Source organism: Saccopteryx leptura, chromosome 3, assembly GCF_036850995.1.
Source record: "Saccopteryx leptura isolate mSacLep1 chromosome 3, mSacLep1_pri_phased_curated, whole genome shotgun sequence".
Taxonomy (NCBI): domain Eukaryota; kingdom Metazoa; phylum Chordata; class Mammalia; order Chiroptera; family Emballonuridae; genus Saccopteryx; species Saccopteryx leptura.
The window spans coordinates 29988104-30007806 of NC_089505.1; the positions used below are offsets into that span (position 1 = coordinate 29988104).

General features: G+C 42.3%; 1 protein-coding gene across 2 annotated transcripts in view; it reads left to right on the forward strand.

Moving 5' to 3' along the window:
* Positions 1-355: 355 nt before the first annotated feature.
* SLC2A12 (solute carrier family 2 member 12) overlaps positions 356-19703 on the forward strand; it is a 79392-nt gene continuing 60044 nt past the window's right edge. For both annotated transcript variants that reach the window (XM_066373181.1, XM_066373179.1), the window contains exon 1: positions 356-636. In XM_066373181.1, coding sequence (XP_066229278.1) covers positions 522-636 — 115 coding nt within the window. In that variant the 5' untranslated portion in view covers positions 356-521. The remainder of the gene's footprint in view (positions 637-19703) is intronic.

Below are 19703 nucleotides of genomic sequence, written 5' to 3' on the forward strand. Positions count from 1 at the left end.
TCTTGTTGAAAATTTGACACACTTTCCCTTCTGGTATGTGTTGGCATAAATTGTTCCTCTCTCTGCAAGATTAACTGATACCATCTGTGAGTATTTTGGGCCCTCGCTGTCAGCCTACGTTTGAATCTGCATGTTTTTTTTTTGGTGCCTCTTTTCAAAGGTGCAGGAATCAAGCGCTACCTACCCACTGCGGCCAAACGCAGCGTCGGAGCTCCGTTTATTCCCAAACCCTTTCACCCCCTGCGCCCAATTCGGCATCTGAAGGCAAAAACAGCCCTCGGAGACTCGGCCCTCCCACTGCCGCTGATAGGCTACTTGGAATAGCAACAGCCTGTGTCACCGAAAAGGGCAAAGCCTTCGGAAATAGAAACAAAGTTGGTCACAAATCACATTGGCTTAGCCTGAAGTTTTGTTTTTTTTTTCCACCTTCTTTAGTATGCGACCATGGGGGAAGTGACCACTGTTGTCACAGGGGTGAGTCGGGGTGCTTTGGTGCCGAGGGAACGGCTGTAACTTCTACCATGGTACCTGTTGAAAACACAGAGGGCCCCAGTCCGCTGAACCCGAAGGGGAGACCAGCCGAGACTGATGGCAGCGACAGAGCCAGCGGCAGCCGGCATCCGCCCCGGGCCACAGGTAAAGTGAGGAAGATGGGCTCGAGTGACCGGCTGGAGAGGCAAGCTGAACTCGTGTCTCACTCTTGTGTGTGTGAGTGTGTACACGTGAGCGTGCTAGGTGCACGGAGAGAGGGACAGGATCTGGTGGGAGGAGTGACAAGGAGCTGTAATGTGAACATTGAGGTCCCACAATTGCTAAGCTGGGTCTCATCGATTGTGCTGACAATGTAAGGTGTAAATCTTTTTTCATTTGGGAGAATTGACTGGCAAGATAGTCACATGTGTAAACACATGTGCGTGTGCACACACACACTTTTTCATTTGTTGTCACAAATGCACAATCTGTACAAGTGGACATTATAACCACCGTTTTCAAAATCAGTACTTTAAGTAGGTTTCATAAAATTTTTAGTTACATAATCAATGAACACAACCCTGTTTTTACATTCCCAGCATCTGTTAGTAATGAATTGGAGCTTTATTCCATTTGGAGCCTAAAACCGTCTTTAAATCCAGCCTTCTGAGCTGAGGTTTAATACTCATTCTTCTGGGGGTGAAACTGGGAAAAGTTTTAATTCATTTCAGTTATCTTTGGTACACCGAATGCTTGCCTTCACTTCCACGTTTACGCTTCCCACAGACACATTGCACCTTTTTCGCTGCCTCTTCCTATTTATTCAGTTCTCAAAAGAATGGGGATGGATGGTAAGTAACATGAAACAAACACCAATAATTCTCTCCTTCCTATTGCATTCATTCCTCAGCTCCACTCTCTCAACCATATAATAACATTCTCAGGCCATCTATTGGAATTTCACAAATAATCCAAGGCACCAAATGATACAAAGGGCATTTACCTTGGACCCAATATGTATACTTACTTTTGCATGTGGGTTTATCTCAGGGGTCCCCAAACTACGGCCCGCGGGCCGCATGCGGCCCCCTAAGGCCATTTATCTGGCCCCTGCCACACTTCTGGAAGGGGCACCTCTTTCATTGGTGGTCAGTGAGAGGAGCACATTGACCATCTCATTAGCCAAAAGCAGGTCCATAGTTCCCATTGAAATACTGGTCAGTTTGTTGATTTAAATTTACTTGTTCTTTATTTTAAATATTGTATTTGTTCCCATTTTGTTTTTTTACTTTAAAATAAGATATGTGCCATGTGCATAGGGATTTGTTCATAGTTTTCTTTATAGTCCGGCCCTCCAACAGTCTGAGGGACAGTGAACTGGCCCCCTGTGTAAAAAGTTTGGGGACCCCTGGTTTATCTGATCCTGGAATGCAACCCACAGCCTCTCTCATGGAGGCACAGAGTGGTGCCTCCTGGGGGGCGGAGAAGCTGTCATTTTCTCTGTCCTGCTCCTTGCTCAGCCTTCTCCTGATGTCCCACTTCTAGTGGAGAATGGATAATGTCTGGACTTATCTTTCAATATGGCCTAGCCCTTCCAAGCAGAGCTTTCTCTGACCGTGTTCTCTGGTGCCTGAGTCTAAGAGCAGGTAAAGGAAAAGCGTTACTAAGCTCTCTCTAAACTTCTGCAAGATGGAGCTGAAGGGCAAGCTGAGGCAGTGACACGGGCAAAAGGCGAACTAACATAGTGTCGGTGATCATGACGCAAAGAAGATGAAAAGAAACTTTTTTCTGAAGGGACCTCCACTGTAACAATTAAAAATTGCCTATTTAATTTTGATATGGCTTTGAAAGCATAGTATGTTCTGAGTAGGTTAAAACACACAAGCTCACTGTTATCCTCACAGAAGGTAAGATGCGTGTATATTTGCAAAGGTTGACTGCATGGGCAAAATTTAGTTTAAAGTGCAACTGTTTATGTTGTTGAAAAGAAAAGATAAATCAATAAACACACTGCTCACAAAAATTAGGGTATATTTTATAGCTTTGTATTCATTTTTGAAATATCTCCTAATTTTTGTGAGCAGTATATTATAAATTACCTTTTAAATGAAACTGTATTGTGCAGAAGAGTAAGCCTTATTGTTTCTCTAAAGAAAGTTTAAATGGATATGGCTTTGTTTTGTGCTATATGTAGTTTATAATTAGATGAATCCAAACTTTTTATTATTACAGTTGCAATTATTTTCTAAGTTGTAAACATCTCGTGGTACCCAAAGGCAATTATACATATATATATATGTATATATATATATATCAATAGTGCATGTATAGTACAGACGTACCTTACAGTGTTGACAAGTTACTTCACCTCGGCTATTAGGATTATATTTTAGTATGTTCTATGGACATATTGCAGTTTAATGAAATACTATTTGACAAAAATTCCTTTCCACTTCCTGATATTTTTAAACTTCCACAGTTTTATTCAGAGTATTTAAAATATGTTTAATAATTATCCTACCATTTTTAACATTTGAAGGTAGCAAATTTTTCTCTAGTCCTAGATGGAACAATTAAAGCACAGAGGAATGAGTTACACAGTCCAGAACAAGGTAATTAAATCATTTGAGATACTGACAAGTGAAATAAAACAAAAGTCCTAAGCTCTGTGACTGCACCCATTAATGCTATTACACACAATGAAAAGTGTTGGCAGCTCTTTCTCAACTAACCCCTCTTAACCTGGAAAGAATGCTTTGTTTCAATGACTTGAAGCTAACGAACTAAATTCATTTCAAGAACCTATGACTCATGGTGGGTTCATTTTTAGTAAATGTTTCAGTGTTCATAGACATGTTATACTTGACTTCATAGGGCAGGGTTGAGCTCAGCTTGAAATCCTGGTGTCTAGAGTCGACAATAGATATAGATGAAGGGACAAACGTGGCCTCTGGAAAATCTCACCCAAGAAGGACATGAGGCCAGAAGATGTATGGTTGGCCTAAGTTCATAAAGTGGTTGGTGCAAAGCTGACCCTGGCCACTTCTGGCTTCAGCCTAATAGATGTTCCTCCATCTCAGGTGTTGGGTCTCCCAGGTTTCTCTAATTTCATGATTCAAATAACTGGCTAGGGGGCAGGTTTCCTTAAGCCCCTCTTTACCCCAACAGCCCTGCTTTTTCCTCTCGGATATGCCCTTAAGGTCAGAAACCAAGAACAGCCTGGCCAGGTGGTAGCACAGTGGATAGAGTGTTAGCCCTGTATGCAGAGGACCCAGGTTTGAAACCCCGAGGTCACCAGCTTGAGTGTGGGGTTGCTGGCTTAAGCGTAGGATCATAAACCCCCATGGTCACTGGCTTGAGCCCAAGGTCGCTGAATTGAGCCGAAGGTCACTGGCTTAAGCAAGTGGTCACTGGCTCAGCTGGAGCTCCCTGCCTCCCCCCCATCAAGGTACATATGAAAAAGTTTGAACAACTAAAGTGCCGCAACAAAGAATTGATACTTCCCATCTCTCTCCCTTCCTGTTTGTCTCTGTCTCTCCATCTTTTTCTCCCTCCTGGAACCCAGATCACTAGAACGGAGCTCACTGATTCAGTGGAAAGGGCTGCACTTCATGTTCTTTAAGACCCTTCTAAATCCAGATGCCACAGTCTGAGATATAATAAATGCACACTTCTGCTAATCAGATAAATGTTCAAAGGCAGTGGTTTTCAACCTTTTACACTTGAGGACTGGTAAAAATAGGAGAATTATTTCAGGCACCTCTAAGGCAGAAATTACTCTGAGCATAAGCGAATTCAACTAAGATCATTGGCCTATAATCTTTATACAAGATCAGGGTGGTTAACTCTTTCGAGCATTGGCATGAAATTTCTGGCCAACCAGATAGGAGATGGTGGTTGAAAAACACTGCTCTGAGACATTCTCACATAGGTTTAAAGCTTTTTACAAGTAGAAGTTGAGTAGGTACTCAGTACATAAGAAAGGTAATCATGGCCTTCTCCAGAAGAAAGAGGGGAGGTGGAGAAAGGAAGACCCTGTGTCCTGACTACTTCTCTGTTCCTTCCTGTTCCTTGTTGCCTTTAGCAGACAAGCTTCTGGTTGGGGAGCACAATGAGTAAACCACAGGTCCAACACTACTGTGGTTAGGCAGGCCATGTTTTACTGGGTGGAGCCTATTTACTGTGCCCCTACTGAGTGTTGAGATTCCAGCTTTAGCTTAACCTAGCCCCCTTGAATTCAGTCAGGCCCAGCTTCCTCAGGCTTCTTTGGGGCAGCCTGAGGGAAAGTCTACTTGTAAGAGAGACCGAGGAGACTTTGGGAAACACATTTGTCCCCAAGGAAGAGAGAAGCAGGCCAATTAACTTGACCTAATAACAGAGCTTCAGTTGTCAGAGGAGCAATTCTCACAACAGACCAGTCACTTTGACAAGATCCAAGCTGAGGCCATTCCCAATTTCCCAGGCTTTCCATATATTAAAAAGTGAAGTGACAAAATCCACGACAAAAATGACTGTGTTTTAAAAACATGTATTTAACAAATTAAACAAACAGCAACAAATTGTTATTGTGTGTTGCTGGACAGTCCCAAGGAAGTGACAGGATTTATAGACATGTGAATTTATGAGAAACTTGCAGACTCTTTTCTGGGAAAATAAGACCCGATTTAAAGATAACCATCTCCCTTTTTACTTTAGTCACTTATCTCTCTGTGTCTGTACATTTAACCTCACTTGGACATCGCATCAAAAGTTTAAACTTGAGATTTTTATAACTGTAAGGACTGGGCGAATGGCTTCTCCAAGATCTAGGAAGGGAGACAGCTCAAGATAAACATGGTGAGAGCTGCTTCAGCACAAACTCTGGCTGGTGTTTGGCTCACCCAGATCTCAAAGAGCTTTTATGCTCCTTTAAGATCATGTCATCAAGAAGTGGAGAGTGGTTGCCACTTGCCACTGACCACCTTTTGGCCGCCACAGCAGCAGACACACATTGGTGAGAGCTGGTGCTGGCAAGGGTCCTGGCAAACATGAATAAAGGCAGGCCAGGTTGCCACCAAGCAGTGCTGCTGACCTGGATTGACTGAAATTAGCTGGCAGATACCAGTGTGTGTGGACTGGTTTTACAGCTGACATCTGTTCCGATAGGTCAGGGCCCCTGTTTCAGCTGTTTATTATTTTAAACATAACTCTTCTCTCACTAAGATTGCTAGCGGGAGCTGAGGCCAGAGATTCCAGGAACATGCCTGATGACACCTGATAGGACCCTAATGTGAGACCTCGAGATGTATTCTTTGTGAATTCTCAAAGGGTCACTTTCTAGTAGTGCTCTAGATCCTATCTATAGCAGCTGGTAAAAACAGAACTCTAAATACAATGAAGCTACCCTGGAGCTGCCTGAAGAAACTTCAATTTGCAGCTATATATCAAAGGTAAACCAGCTGATTTAAACATGCAATTTTTAATTGCCATAGATGTGTGGGATTATATTTTTCCTTCAAGAATAGTTAGCTCAATTCTGATTTTGTCCTATTTAGCTTCAGGGTTGAAAAGTTCTGAGAACTCCAAACCTTCCTCCATTAAAGTGCAATTAACTTGGGCTTCTAAGAGCTTACACAGCTATTTTCTCAGATCATATGAGCAAGAACTGGTTCTATAGGATTTTTAAACTGAGCAGAGCCCGGGGTTTCCTAGTTGTTTTGTTTCTCAAGAGCAGTCTTTTCCAAGAGGATGAATTCTTGAATAAAATAAGGAAATGAAAGCCATGTAAAAAGACACCAAGTTATGGTGGTAAGAAAGAGGAAAAGTTGGAATGGGCTTATTCCCAAGGAGTTGTTTAACCTGTGGGGTCAGAAATATAAATTTTTCTCTTACCTTTCTAAGTTCTGACTAGACTAATAATCAAATTGATATGAAACAGATTAACAGGAAAAAGTGACCAAATTGATCACATACGTACATACTGGTGCCTCATTAGAATATGAGACTGGAGAACAGATGAAATAGGTTAGGCATATGAACCATCTTGAGCTAAGAAGAGAGGGCGTTGTATAGCTTCGGACATCATAGGAAAGGAAGGCAGTTCATATGGAGATGAAAAGCAATGTTGGGTAAATAAATGTTTGCTAAGCCACATTTAACAGTGGGACACAGAGGAGACTTTGCTCAAAGAGGCCTTGCTTGGTTCTTCTCTCTCACACCTAGTTCATATTAGACTGTAGTTGTCTGTGATGGTAGCTCTCTTCCTGATCCTCTGAGTCAGTTCTTTTAGGCAGTTGAGGGAAAGGTCAAAGACTTTTTCCTGAGTCTATTCTTGAAAATAACCAGCTTAAAATAATCATTATTCCACTGTTCAGCCATATGAAATGATGACATATTGCCATTTACAACAACATGGATGGACCTTGAGAATATTATAAGTGAAATAAGTAAATCAGAATAAGCTAAGAACTATATCATTTCACACATAGATGGGATATAAAACTGAGACTCACAAACATAAAATTAACATGGTTACCAGGGAGAGGGGGTAATGGGAGGGAAGTAAAGAGGGACAAATACAGTCATGGAATATCATTTGACTTTGGGTGATGGGCACACAACACAATCAACAATTCAAATTCTATAGAGATGTTCACCTGAAACCTATGTATTCTTATTGATCAATGCCACCCCATTAAATTTAATTTCTAAATAAAAAAATCATTATTCCAAAGACATACTTTGAGGGTACCAAACCCTTTTTCCTCTCAGTCCAAAGACCAGATAAAAATGATTTCCCATCCTACCTTCTTTCAAAAGGCACTCAATCTCAGTTAAAGGCACAAAATCTGAATCCTCCCCACCAATACTTCCAAGCTGAAACTTTAAGTCAAATAGATTACCTTTACAGTAAATTATAAATTCATATGAGTTTTTTATTTTATTTTGGCTCAAAGTTATCATTTTCCTTCCTATGCCCCAGCACACTCATTTATACTTTTACTAACTGGCTGTGCCTTAGTGATATACTGATTTTCTGTACCATTTAAGTAGAAGTAATAATAAGGCTAAAGTAATTTATCACAGTATTCTAATTTTGGGAGGTCTCATTCTTCTTGAACATGATTCTCTTTATCCTGTTCTGCCAAAATATTAAGAAGAAAAAGACAGTCTTTCATTTAACTTATAGGAGTGTTTTTTTCCCCATAAGTAAATCAAGTATAATTTATCTTTAAACTGTTAAATTGTGTTTCCCTTGGAAGTAATTGTTTCCCAGAAATGCTTATGACTCAGGTTTGCCTGGCATTGTCAGGCTCTGGGATAGTTAGTTATGTATTATTTTATCCAAAATGTTTTGCTCCTGCAGACACCTGTTGCCACATTTTGTGGAAGTTGGAGTCAGGAGCTATGTGCAATGCTAATTTAGTAACATGCCTGAAATGGTATCTGAGCCTCAGGTGCACAAGGCTTTTCAAGACTAAGGGGGAGAGTTGCAAGTGGAATCAACTTGCACAGTAAGAGAGCATCCCCAAGCTGACGGAATGTTTCATTTACACTGGGAAACAAAACTGCAGAAACCCCCAGGCACAAGCACAGGAAAAATGTTTCACATTGGAAGCCCAACTGTGTAGGTACGGCCAAAAACAAAGGAATGCACAAATTTATAAAAAGGCATAATTGTTATGCTCAAAATGAGGTATCATCTTACATTTTTGCTGTCAATAAGAGAGACTATTTCGCAGTTTTACTTCCATGTTATGGAGATTTTACCCCATCGTTCAGGCTAACAAATCCTTGTTGGATGATTGTGGGCCAAGAACTTTTGTTACTACTTACACTTCTTTTCTTTACAACAGGGGTCAGAAACCTTTTTGGCTGAGAGAGCCATGAACACCACATACTTTAAAATGTAATTCTGTGAGAGCCATACAACGACCTGTGTATGTTACGTATTATCCAATAAAAATTTGGTGTTGTCCCGGAGGACAGCTGTGATTGGCTCCAGCCACCCACAACCATGAACATGAGCAGTAGGAAATGAATGGATTGTAATACATGAGAATGTTTTATATTTTTAACATTTTTTTTTATTAAAGATTTGTCTGCGAGCCAGATGCAGCCATCAATAGAGCCACATCTGGCTCACAAGCCATAGGTTCCCCACCCCTGATTTACAACAATCCGATGAGGTAATATTCCCCCAGTTCACAGATAAGAAAACTGAGGCAGAGAGAGCAACAGCTAATGTGTATCAAGTGCCTACTACCATGCACTAGGTACTCTTCTATCTCCTTTATTCTCATAGCACATTTATAAAGTCGGTAATATTATCACCTTTTATTTCAAGAATGATGACACAGAGGAACAGAAAAAGGTTAAGAGACACATCGAAGTCTAACTGGAAACCACTCAGGCATGTTGAGTCCAGATCGTAACCTCACCACTAAGCCCAGGTGCCTCCTAGAGAGAAGTGAAGTGACCTGCTCCAGGTAGCACAGATAATGGGTGACAGCACAGAAGTCTGAACCTCACTTTTCTATGTCCAGTCTAGGGTTTTGCCCATTGGATTAACCATCCATCACTGATGTCTTTACTTCCTGCTCTGATCTGTGATCTGATCTGTGAATTTGGGTTCCCAGTTACACTCATTTCAAACTTGATTGCACTATGTTTTAGCTAGTTTCTCAATTTTATATGTAATATGTCTTTTTTATAAGATTATAAATCCCCAAATAATATATATATATTATTCTTGGGTCTATTGGAGCTCTGAGCCAACTTCAAGTGCTTGGAAAGCACTGTGTAATTCATAAGAGGGAAGCGTTATGCTTTTTCTCTGCATTTCCATCAGGGATCACGGAAGTGTCACCATCTTGTGCCACCAAATCCAGATGTACCCTAGAAAATGCCTCAATGCAGTGCTCACAATGACACCCTGCTGAATGTGCTGTCCACCAGATGAACCTGACTGCCATCTGTGCCCAAGACGGTGCTGGCACCTAGTACATGCGAAATTGTTAAATGAGTAAAGAAATGTTTATTGACTTGAACTAAAGGGTATTTAAAAAAAAAAATAGTCGGGAATCTTAGGTTTCATTTCTTTTTTTTTTTCTTCATATTTCTTAAGCTGGAAACAGGGAGAGCCAGTTAGACAGACTCCCACAAGCACCCGACCGGGATCTACCCGGCACGCCCACCATGGGGCAATGCTCTGCCCACCAGGGGGCGATGCTCTGCCCATCCTGGGCGTCGCCATGTTGCGACCAGAGCCACTCTAGCGCCTGGGGCAGAGGCCACAGAGCCATCCCCAGCGCCCGGGCCATCTTTGCTCCAATGGAGCCTTGGCTGCGGGAGGGGAAGAGAGAGACAGAGAGGAAGGCGCGGCAGAGGGGTGGAGAAGCAAATGGGCGCTTCTCCTGTGTGCCCTGGCTGGGAATCGAACCTGGGTCCTCCGCACGCTAGGCCGACGCTCTACCGCTGAGCCAACCGGCCAGGGCCGAACTAAAGGGAATTTTAATTTAGCAATGCTTATTGAGAGGCAGAGTGGTGCATACTTCAAGGTTAAAAAATAATCTTAAAATGTTTTTCATGTCTATAGATTTTACTAACTCATCAGAAAGATAGGAATCTACGTAACTACAAGACAATTATTAAACAAATTTTGAGTATTGACTAGGATTCAGACATGATGTTAGAACCTGAGTCCAATGGTGAACAAGAAACATCTATGCAATGCAGACGCTTATTAGCAATTGATAGAAAGAAGAAAGAGATTGGGACACTTACAATGGAAGAGGTGTCCAGATGCATAATACTATGGTAGTGCACAGGGGGCAGCACTGCCAGTTTGCAGAGCATCCTGGAAGACAGTGTTGCTAAGCTGAGTCAGGAGAAACTAACTGAAACCAGTAGGTTTACAGAGAGCATTCTGAGCAGAGAAATGAGCTTGGATACAAGTTTGGAGAAGAGAGAATGGCACTTTCAGGGAACTGCACACATTTTGTGTTATGATGAAAGCACCGAGTTCCAAGGAGGGAAAGAAGATGACAGAGGAGTTTTAATATGTAAACAAGGACAATAGCATGAACCTTTGTGTGCTAAGTACCATAAGAGGAAGAATTCTTAAAAAAAGACTGTATCAGTTTAAGACAAATCAAGAAAGCTTCTGAAAGCAATGATAGAATTAGGGAGTCTTGGAAAACCTCATCTGCATGTCTTCAAATCCTCCAGTTCTATGGGCTTATCATTCGTTTGCTATTTAAATAAAAATAGCTCCAGCTACCCTTAAGGTTAAATTCACATGTCCCCCTGCTCCCAACCCTCCTCTTCTCAGACACCCAGTATACCTCCGAGACTTGTGGTTCTTCCCAGGACTTCTTGTACTGACTCCTTGCTTCCACCAAATCCCTGCACTTCACTTCCTGCAACTAGTTTCTGCCCTGTTCTAATCCACACAGGCAAATCCCATTCACACTAGCTCTTTGTAGATTTTTATTGATGATTTGAAGAGGGCTCTAGTGCTGTTAAGTATTAACTGGGCCCATTCTTAAAATACTCTGGTCAAATCCACCATAGGGAATTTCTTGTAAAACAACTTTTAAAAAATCCAGAGACCTTTTACCCTATTATTCCCTTATTTCTTTCCCTATCCCCCCCAACTTGACAAATAAGATCTCTTATTCCTGGACCTTTTTAGCTATTTTATCTGTCTGTCTGTCTATCTCTCATTCACACACACACACACACACACACACACACACCTGTCAAAATTTTGCTTCTACATTGTATAAAACATCTCGGCTTTTTCTCCTTCTCTCTCCCTCTTGCCCACAGTCTGCCTGTATATTATCAACAAGCCCTAGGGGGCTTCTCCCCTAACATGCAGGTGGCCATCTGGGTATTTATTTTTGGTAAATGAAGTGCTCTATCTAAGAGCTTTGTAGCTACAAGCTTTACAAAATTATTTATTTTCTTCCCATTTTATTTTCATACATAAAGAATTTAAAAAGTACTAAAAGTGGTTTCCAATCATTTTTGAATACATAGACTCATGGGAAAACAAATTCAAATCCTTACATAATAATCTTCACGGTTTTGTATTTATTGATTAGAAAATACAAAATTATAGAAAGCTATTATGCATTCACTAGCACTTTGAATTTTAAAAAACTATCACACCCTGGCCGGTTGGCTCAGTGGTAGAGCGTCGGCCTGGCGTGCAGAAGTCCTGGGTTCAATTCCCAGCCAGGGCACACAGGAGGAGTGTCCATCTGCTTCTCCACCCCTCCCCCTTTCCTTCCTCTCTGTCTCTCTCTTCCCCTCCCGCAGCCGAGGCTCCATTGGAGCAAAGATGGCCCGGGTGCTGGGGATGGCTCCTCCGCCTCTGCCCTAGGCGCTAGAGTGGCTCTAGTTGCAATAGAGCGACGCCCCAGAGGGGCAAAGCATCGCCCCCTGGTGAGCAGAGCGTCGCCCCCTGGTGGGCGTGCCGGGTGGATCCCGGTCGGGCGCATGCGGGAGTCTGACTGTCTCTCCCCGTTTCCAGCTTCAGAAAAATACAAAAAAAAAAAAAAAATTATCACATTTACATGCTTAAAATCTTGAAGTACAGATATGTATGTTACTACTTTTTCCAGCAGTCTATAATCATTGATGGGGTGAAGATCCTTTTCAAAGACCTTGTCAATTTTAAAGTGTCCATAGCTCATCACATCTCGTATACCTTGAGAGCCTCCATCCTAGAGGATATATGTCTAGGAAAGATGGCTGCCAGTATGTTCTCCACATTCATGCCTTTTAACTGTCTATTGAAATTCCCCACAAAAAAGTGGAAAGAAATGAAAATTACAGTAACATTAGAATCACCAATGAGTTTGGAGTTGACCCTAAATTAAATGTAAACAGGGGCCATTAATATACAAAATAGTGCAGTAAAGTGTTAGACTTTCACAGATTCTTACTGTGCCTCCCTCACTGAAAAAAATTTCACCCACCAGAGAAGGAGAAGATGTCTCCATAGTCCCCAGAGTCACTTTTCTAGAAGGTCAAAAGTTTTTGGTCCACAGTGCAATTCTTCCCATCCTATCACGTCATTATCACTTCTCTTTCTATGTCTCTTCAGGGGCTACAATTTCTAATATTTCAGCAACTTTGGTTTCAGTAGGAAAGACGGTGCTCTTTGCATTTTGAGAAATGAATCAGCTTAAGTAGGGGCAAAGCCTAGAGGAGCCGCTGGAATGCTACATTCTAGAAGTTGTAGTTTTGCATGTACTGTTTTTGACAACAAAGACCTACAGGCTGCTTCAAATAATGCAGGAATAATATCCTTATTCATAGTTGGGGGACTAAAATATATTCCTTTCTCAGTCCAATGGAGCCACACCAAAAAAATAACTTCTGGCTGTCAGAAATTTCCACATCAATTGCTCTTCCATGTCTAACTAAGGAGAATTTGCCACTGCAGCCCAGTGGCTACAATGGGGTCAGACATTGCCAACCCAAAGCTGCTGTCACTCCTTTCTGATTTTCTGCCTTTCCAACCTGGGGAACTAAAAGAGTCAGATACTCACTTCTCCATCTCTCTTGCAGCCACATTTGACCACGGAAGCCACTGATTTTGATTAGTGAGACATTAGGGTAAATTTGTAGGGGAAGAAAATGTTTTTCTACATTTGGGTCTCATGCTGGCTCTGAAAATTAAACTGACAATAACAGATTAATAGGAGAAGAGCATCAAAGTTTTTTTAATATAAGTTTTACAAGATACAGGAGTCTTCATAAGGAAATGAAGACTCAAAGGAATTGTTAAACCTGAGTATTTTCATGCCAGGTTTGATGTGGAAATATGATAGGTGAAGGAGTATAAGTGTAGGAAACTGGGAGAAACTTAGCCAGTCCTGTTTGTTCAGATTCTTCTTGGCGTCTTCTTGAAGATAAGACTGTTCCTTTCCTCCTAGGATAGGGAAGGCACTTCTCACCCAGCTCTCTGTCCTGCTTCAGGGGGAGGAGTGAGGGGAAAGCCCGAGGTACCATCCTGCATCTGCCATTCTCTTAAACTCCTCCAGCTTAAAGTATTCAATATGCCAAGATGTCATATTTTTGAAGCAATGTGTCTTGAATCTCATTATCTTCCAAGGTTCTTCTGGAAAGTTCCTTTTCTGATTAAAGAAAGAGGTCTTGCCCTCAGCCTCTTCCATTATTTCTTGCCTTTGAACGTGGTTGTGAGGGAATCTTATGTATGATACTATGGCAACCACCTTGCACATAAGATGACAAGTGTGGTCAGAGCCAACCCTCTGAGTATGCAGAAACAGAAGAGGATGCCATACTCAGCTCGGTTTTCTCGAAAATTAAACAAGAAGTGCCCCAGTGTTTAAGCCCTTGTTTAATATCATCACTGATTTGTGAGGATTAGGTCAAAAGACTACAGCAGATCTGGTTTTTGGAAAGTATGTTTTAAATACTGTACAAAGGAAATGCATGCATTTTAAGATTTCTTTTTACAGAAAACATAAATTTTGTAAAGCATCTAATTTCTGTTTTCTATAATTTTTTAAAAATCAACTTTGAACCTGACCAGGCAGTGGCACAATGGATAGAGCATTGGACTGGGACGCAGAGGACCCAGGTTTGAAACCCCAGGTTGCTGGGTTAAGTGTGGGCTCATCTGGTTTGAGCAAGGCTCACCAGCTTGAGCCCAAGGTCGCTGGCTTGAGCAAGGGGTCACTCAGTCTGCTGTAGCCCCCTGTCCAGGCACATAAGAGAAAGCAATCAATGAACAGCTAAGTTGCTGCAACAAAGAATTGACGCTTCTCATCTCTCTCCCTTCTTGTCTGTCTGTCCCTAGTTGTCCCTTTCTCTGTCTCTGTCACACACACAAAAAAATCAACTTTGAGCCCTGGCCGGTTGGCTTAGTGCATAGAGCATTGGGCTGGCATGTAGAAGTCTAAGGTTTGATCCCTGGTCAAGGCACACATAAGAAGTAACCATCTGCTTTTCTACCTCTCCTTGTACCCTTTCTTTCCCTCTTCCCCTCCTGCAGCCAGTGGCTTGATTGGTGTAAGCATGGCTCCAGGTGCTGAGGATGGCTTGGTTGGTCCAAGCATTAGCCTCAGGCACTAAAAGTAGCTCAGTTGATTTGAGCATTGGCCACAGGCAGGTTTTCTGTATGGATCCCGGTCAGGGGGCATGCAGGAGTCTGTCTAGTTATCTCCCCACCTCTTACTTAAAAAACAGCAACAACAACAACAACAAAAATCAAGGTTGAAAAAAGAGATGTAGGACCATATCTAATGACAAGAATAAACTGAGGTGAAACTGGAGCTAGCTGAGAAGACGATGCAGATAGACCTATAGATGACACATAAGGAATGGGAGGAGGCTAGATGTGCAAGAGAAGAATTATTACCCGAAATCTGTGATGGGCAGGATAAATATGGGAAGTTACTCTACATGCATGTGAAAGGACAAAGATAGAGATAAGAGAAGAAATCAGTAAATTTAACACATTAAGAATTATTCTTAAATAAATTGAGAGAAAAAATATGCCAAAACAACTGGAAGAAATCTTTTTTGAGTAGAAGTACTCAACTGGTTGCAGAAAAAGATAGAAGAAAGAAGCACTATATCTTCATTGAAGTTTTACATTGAAGGAGGGAAAGAAGGAATAAAAGAAGAAAGAGAGGATGGAAAGAAAAGAATAAAAGTCATACATGTAGCCTGACCTGTGGTGGTGCCGTGGATCAGGCGTTGACCTGGAACACTGAGGTTGCCGGTTCAAAACCTTGCGCTTGCCTGGTCAAGGCACATATGGGAGTTGATGCTTCCTGCTCTCCTCTCTTCTCTCTATCTCTCTCTCCCCCCCTTCTCTTCTCTAAAATGAATAAATAAATAAAAATAATTTTTTAGAAAAGTCATACATGTAGTCAGGCAGAAAAGGATATTTACAAACGAAACAAAATGCAGGGAAGTGCTAATATGCAAATTTAAACAATGTCCCCTGCTTACGCTCCTCAAGCCAATGAAATCGTCTAGTTCTAGGAAAGTGTGGCTGGAGAAGTACTACTAATTCAAACCTAAGATTGGAAAAATAAGAAAAGAAAGAAAGCTAATCCTTATGTTTTTGTTAGAGAAAGGTCAAACAACAGTAGGTATAGAGAAAGGCCAACTTTTCTGTTGATCTGAGTTTCATTGTACTCTAAAGAAAGAATAGACATACAGGGTGGGGGCAGATAGTGGTTAAATAAAGGCTCATGCCCAGTATTTACTATCACTTGGGGTACCTATCACACACAGTCCCAGGATAAGGGCAGCATCTGGGACCCTTGCCAGCTGCTGGAAACACCACACCTCCTCTCTGCATGGGACGTGCCCTCTGGGAGATTGTGTGAGGGAGCTTTCTGCTTCAGCCAGCACTTCTCCTTCACTCCTCCTTCTGTGGCATCTAACAGCTTCTACTGAGCTCTTGTATCAGGTGCTGTGAGTCCCTTCACCCATACAGACACTTCTCTCAAAGAACTCCCAGTCTAAGTCAGGAAATAGATGTAGCCAAGTGCAATCCGAGGTGTGTAAGGCCATGTGTGAAAATGCAGGAGAGAGAAACAAGATCAATGCTAACCGGAGAGCGTATCTGGAAAGTTTCTGTAAAGGAAGAGATGTTTCAGCTGGATCTTCAAAGATGAATAGGGTTTCCCTAGGCTCTGAAATCAGGGGAAGGACATGCTTTGAGGGGGAACAGCACGGGGAGAAGCACAAGTCCGGAAGAGTGTGCAGCACGTGGTCTAGACAGGCTGGAGAACTGGTGCCTGGAGCTTCAGTGGGATCTGAATACCTCCTCCACTGCTAAGCACTGAGTCTAGGCTGATGCACCGGTCTGACATTTAATAAAATATAAACATACAAGTGACAATGAGACACTTCATGGTCTATGCAATGCTTCTGATGTTAGCAGGCTAATAGCAGCATTGAAAGCTTTATAGTAATGCTAACAGTGCGCTGTTTAAATGCTAAGCATTTATGTAAACAGTTCTATATGCTAACTATCACATAAGACTAGGTATTAACTTCAGTAAGCAAACAAAACTGCGCCTGGCAGGTATTTGAGAACGCCATTATTCATTTATTTATTTATTCACTCAACACACATTTATTGAGTATTTATTCACTCACTCAATACACATTCATTGAGTATTTACTCACTCAATGCACGTTTATTGACCATTTACTTTGTGCCAGAGACTTGAGGTGGGAATACAAATATAAGTAAAGCAGAGATCAGGAAACTTTCCACCTAGTGCGGAAGACAAACAGGTAAAGAAATGAATGCCTTACAAAGTGACAGGTGCCCTAAACACACAGTTTGTGCACAGAAGGGCAGGGGGCGGGAGCAGCTGAACAAGGCAGGGCAAGGTGGTTGCCATAGAGGAGGTGGCGCTTGAGGTGACTCTTGTACGATGACTTGGTATCGAGGGAGGAGGGAACAGAGAAAGGGGACAGCACAGCTGCACGGATATTTGGGGGCTACCGCCAGTTTTTCTCAAGCAAAACAAGAAATGAGAAAGGGGTCTTTTAAACTGTGAAGCATTCAGTGTTGGTCAAGCTGTATAATTACCTGGCTGCCTGCCCAAAAAACAAAACAAAACAAAAAACCTGGGTGTGCATGCTTTTCACTCAGCTGCAGGACTTAGCCAGCAAGTGTGTATTGTGCGCGCATTATGTACATACGCTGTGATAGGCATATGGAAAGAAAGGAAAGAAAGCAGGCAGAACCTCAAATATTGTGGAAAAATTGAGTGGTTCAGCGCACGCCAGTCCGTTGTGGTTTCGTCTGAGTCACTGTGAGCTGTGCAGACAATGCGGCTCTTGTTGCAGCGGTGGGGCGGCTGCCTGCTCTTGGCCTGTGGGGCTGCCCATCATCCGTGGTCTCCCTGAGGGTCTCAGTGCTCTCGTTTGCAGAAAGCCTGCTGGTTGTGATCTCATCTTTAATTGGAAGTTTCACTTTATCACCTTATTAAAGAATCCTCACTGCATCTTGCAGACTGCTGGTCTTCTAACAAAGCAGCAACACAGGTGATAGGTGTAACTCAACAGCTTGTGGGGACCAGTTGCCAGTCTCCAGACAGTCACCACTTCTATGATGTCCACAGAAAGCTGAGCATTCCTTATGGCACTTGGAGAGAACACAGGGATGTCAAATAGGGCCCCTGGAAAATACGGCCCTGAGCAAAATGGCTGGGATTGCTAAACGTCATCAGGAACACTAAGTGCAGACTGTTTGACTTCAGGGTTGCGTGTTTTGTTTTTGTTTTTGTTTTTGAAAAGGGACTAATTACGATTCTTCACCCTGCTCTCTCCTTCAGCACTGGCCACTTCTCCTCTGGCCACGCAGCTGGCCCCGTCTCTTCATCGTATTTAGGCAAATAGAAACTCCACCTTCCTGCCTCGTGCTTTCTCTTTCCTCCTATCCCCTGACCGATTTCTTGGAAAAAGTTCTCTTCTCTTTCTGGCATCCATAGAATAACATCTTGCTCCTAACATCATCAATGGAATGTAGACATGGGGAAAAGCCCACTCCCTGTCTGCCGTTGTTGTTTTTATGTGGAAAAGTAGCACCAGGAAAACTGCCTGTGGTGCAAGCGAGGGCAAGGAACAAACAGTCCTCCACCCTCCAGGCTCCTCTGGCTGGTCTAGTAATCACAGAGACACGAGACAGATTAGCAAGAGCAAGTGACCACATTTAGTTACATATGCATAGATGGTAATCCCACATGTAGGAGAGTCAGACTCCACGTGCGTGAGAAATTCAGAGACAGAAAGGGAAATTTAAGTATAAATATATATTACCTTGCTGAGCGAGGGATGAGGTGAGGGGGCTTTGGAAGACAGTTGCAGGGAGAGAGCGTGTTCAATAATGAATAGCTTGCTTTGGCATCAGGTAAGTAAAAAGTTATTTTTAGCGATAGCTCTTATCATGGGCCAAACTCCTAATTTAAATCTAAAGTGCCGGCCGGATAGCTCAGTTGGTTAGTGTATCGTCCTGACACTCCAATGTTAAGGGCTTGATTCCCCATCAGGGAATATACAATAGTCAACCAGTGAATGCATGGATAGGTGAAACAACAAATCAATGTTTGGGGCAGTATCTGGTAAAGCATCCAACAGGGAAGGGAAAGTATACCTCTTAAATAAAATTCAGACAATGAAGACCTGAGCTTAATTCTGTAGCATACAACCCATGATGGTATTCTCCCCCGTATCAGAATAGGGTCATAGAATAGCCCAGTGCAACTTTTTAAGCTTTTAAAGGCAAATTTCCTGAGATAAGTTAGACAGGCAGATAATGTGATATATAATTTAAAATTATATATATAATTTTATAAATATTATATATATAATTTTATAAAAATGTTTAAATTATATATAAATATACAGTGGTACCTTGAGATATGAACAGAACAACATACAAATATTATTTTTAAGATACGAGCTGCAACTCGGTCCGTATTTTTGTTCGAGATCCGAGCGAAATTCCAAGATACGAGTCGTGATTCAGAGCTGCCGTTAGTTGGCACGTTGGCACAGGGGTCCAGTATCTGCAGTTTGATATACGAGTTCACTGACTTACGAGCTCGGTTATGGAACAAAGTAAATTTGTATCTCAAGGTACCACTGTAATTTAAATTTATTTTTAATTTTGTAAAAAACATTTTAACCAGTTCTTAGAGAAATAATTTATTATCTCTGAAGAATGATACTCAGGACTAGCTGCTGGGTCTCAAGAGGGACACTGACAAACTGGATGGCTTCCAGACCCTTTGCACACATCCTAGCTTGTCAATGTCTTGTGAGCCCTGGCGGGAAGAACGAGGCATCTGAAGTGAAGTCGGGAACACAGAAGAACAAGCTGGCTCCCTCTTCTCTCAGAAGATGTTTTCTCCAGACTACAAGAAGCTGGTTTGCCCTGCCCCTTACCCCATTCCCCCCTGAACTGCCACCTTATACTCTCTAAAGCAGGTTAATAAAGCATCAAAGGAAGGGACTCGGGTACTTCAAGGGGCTCTTTCCTTTTGTAGGGAAGCACTCCTTCCCATCTAACACAGCGGGGAAGCTAGAAGAAGGAAGGGGCAGGCAAGGTGGCAAGGACAGTCTGCTGCTCAAGCCGTTCTGGCCTTCATCTCCCTGAATCCTTGCCTCAGTGTCCCCATGCTGTCCCCTGCACTCTAAATCCATTCTGGGCTGCCTCACTCAGGCCGCTCCCT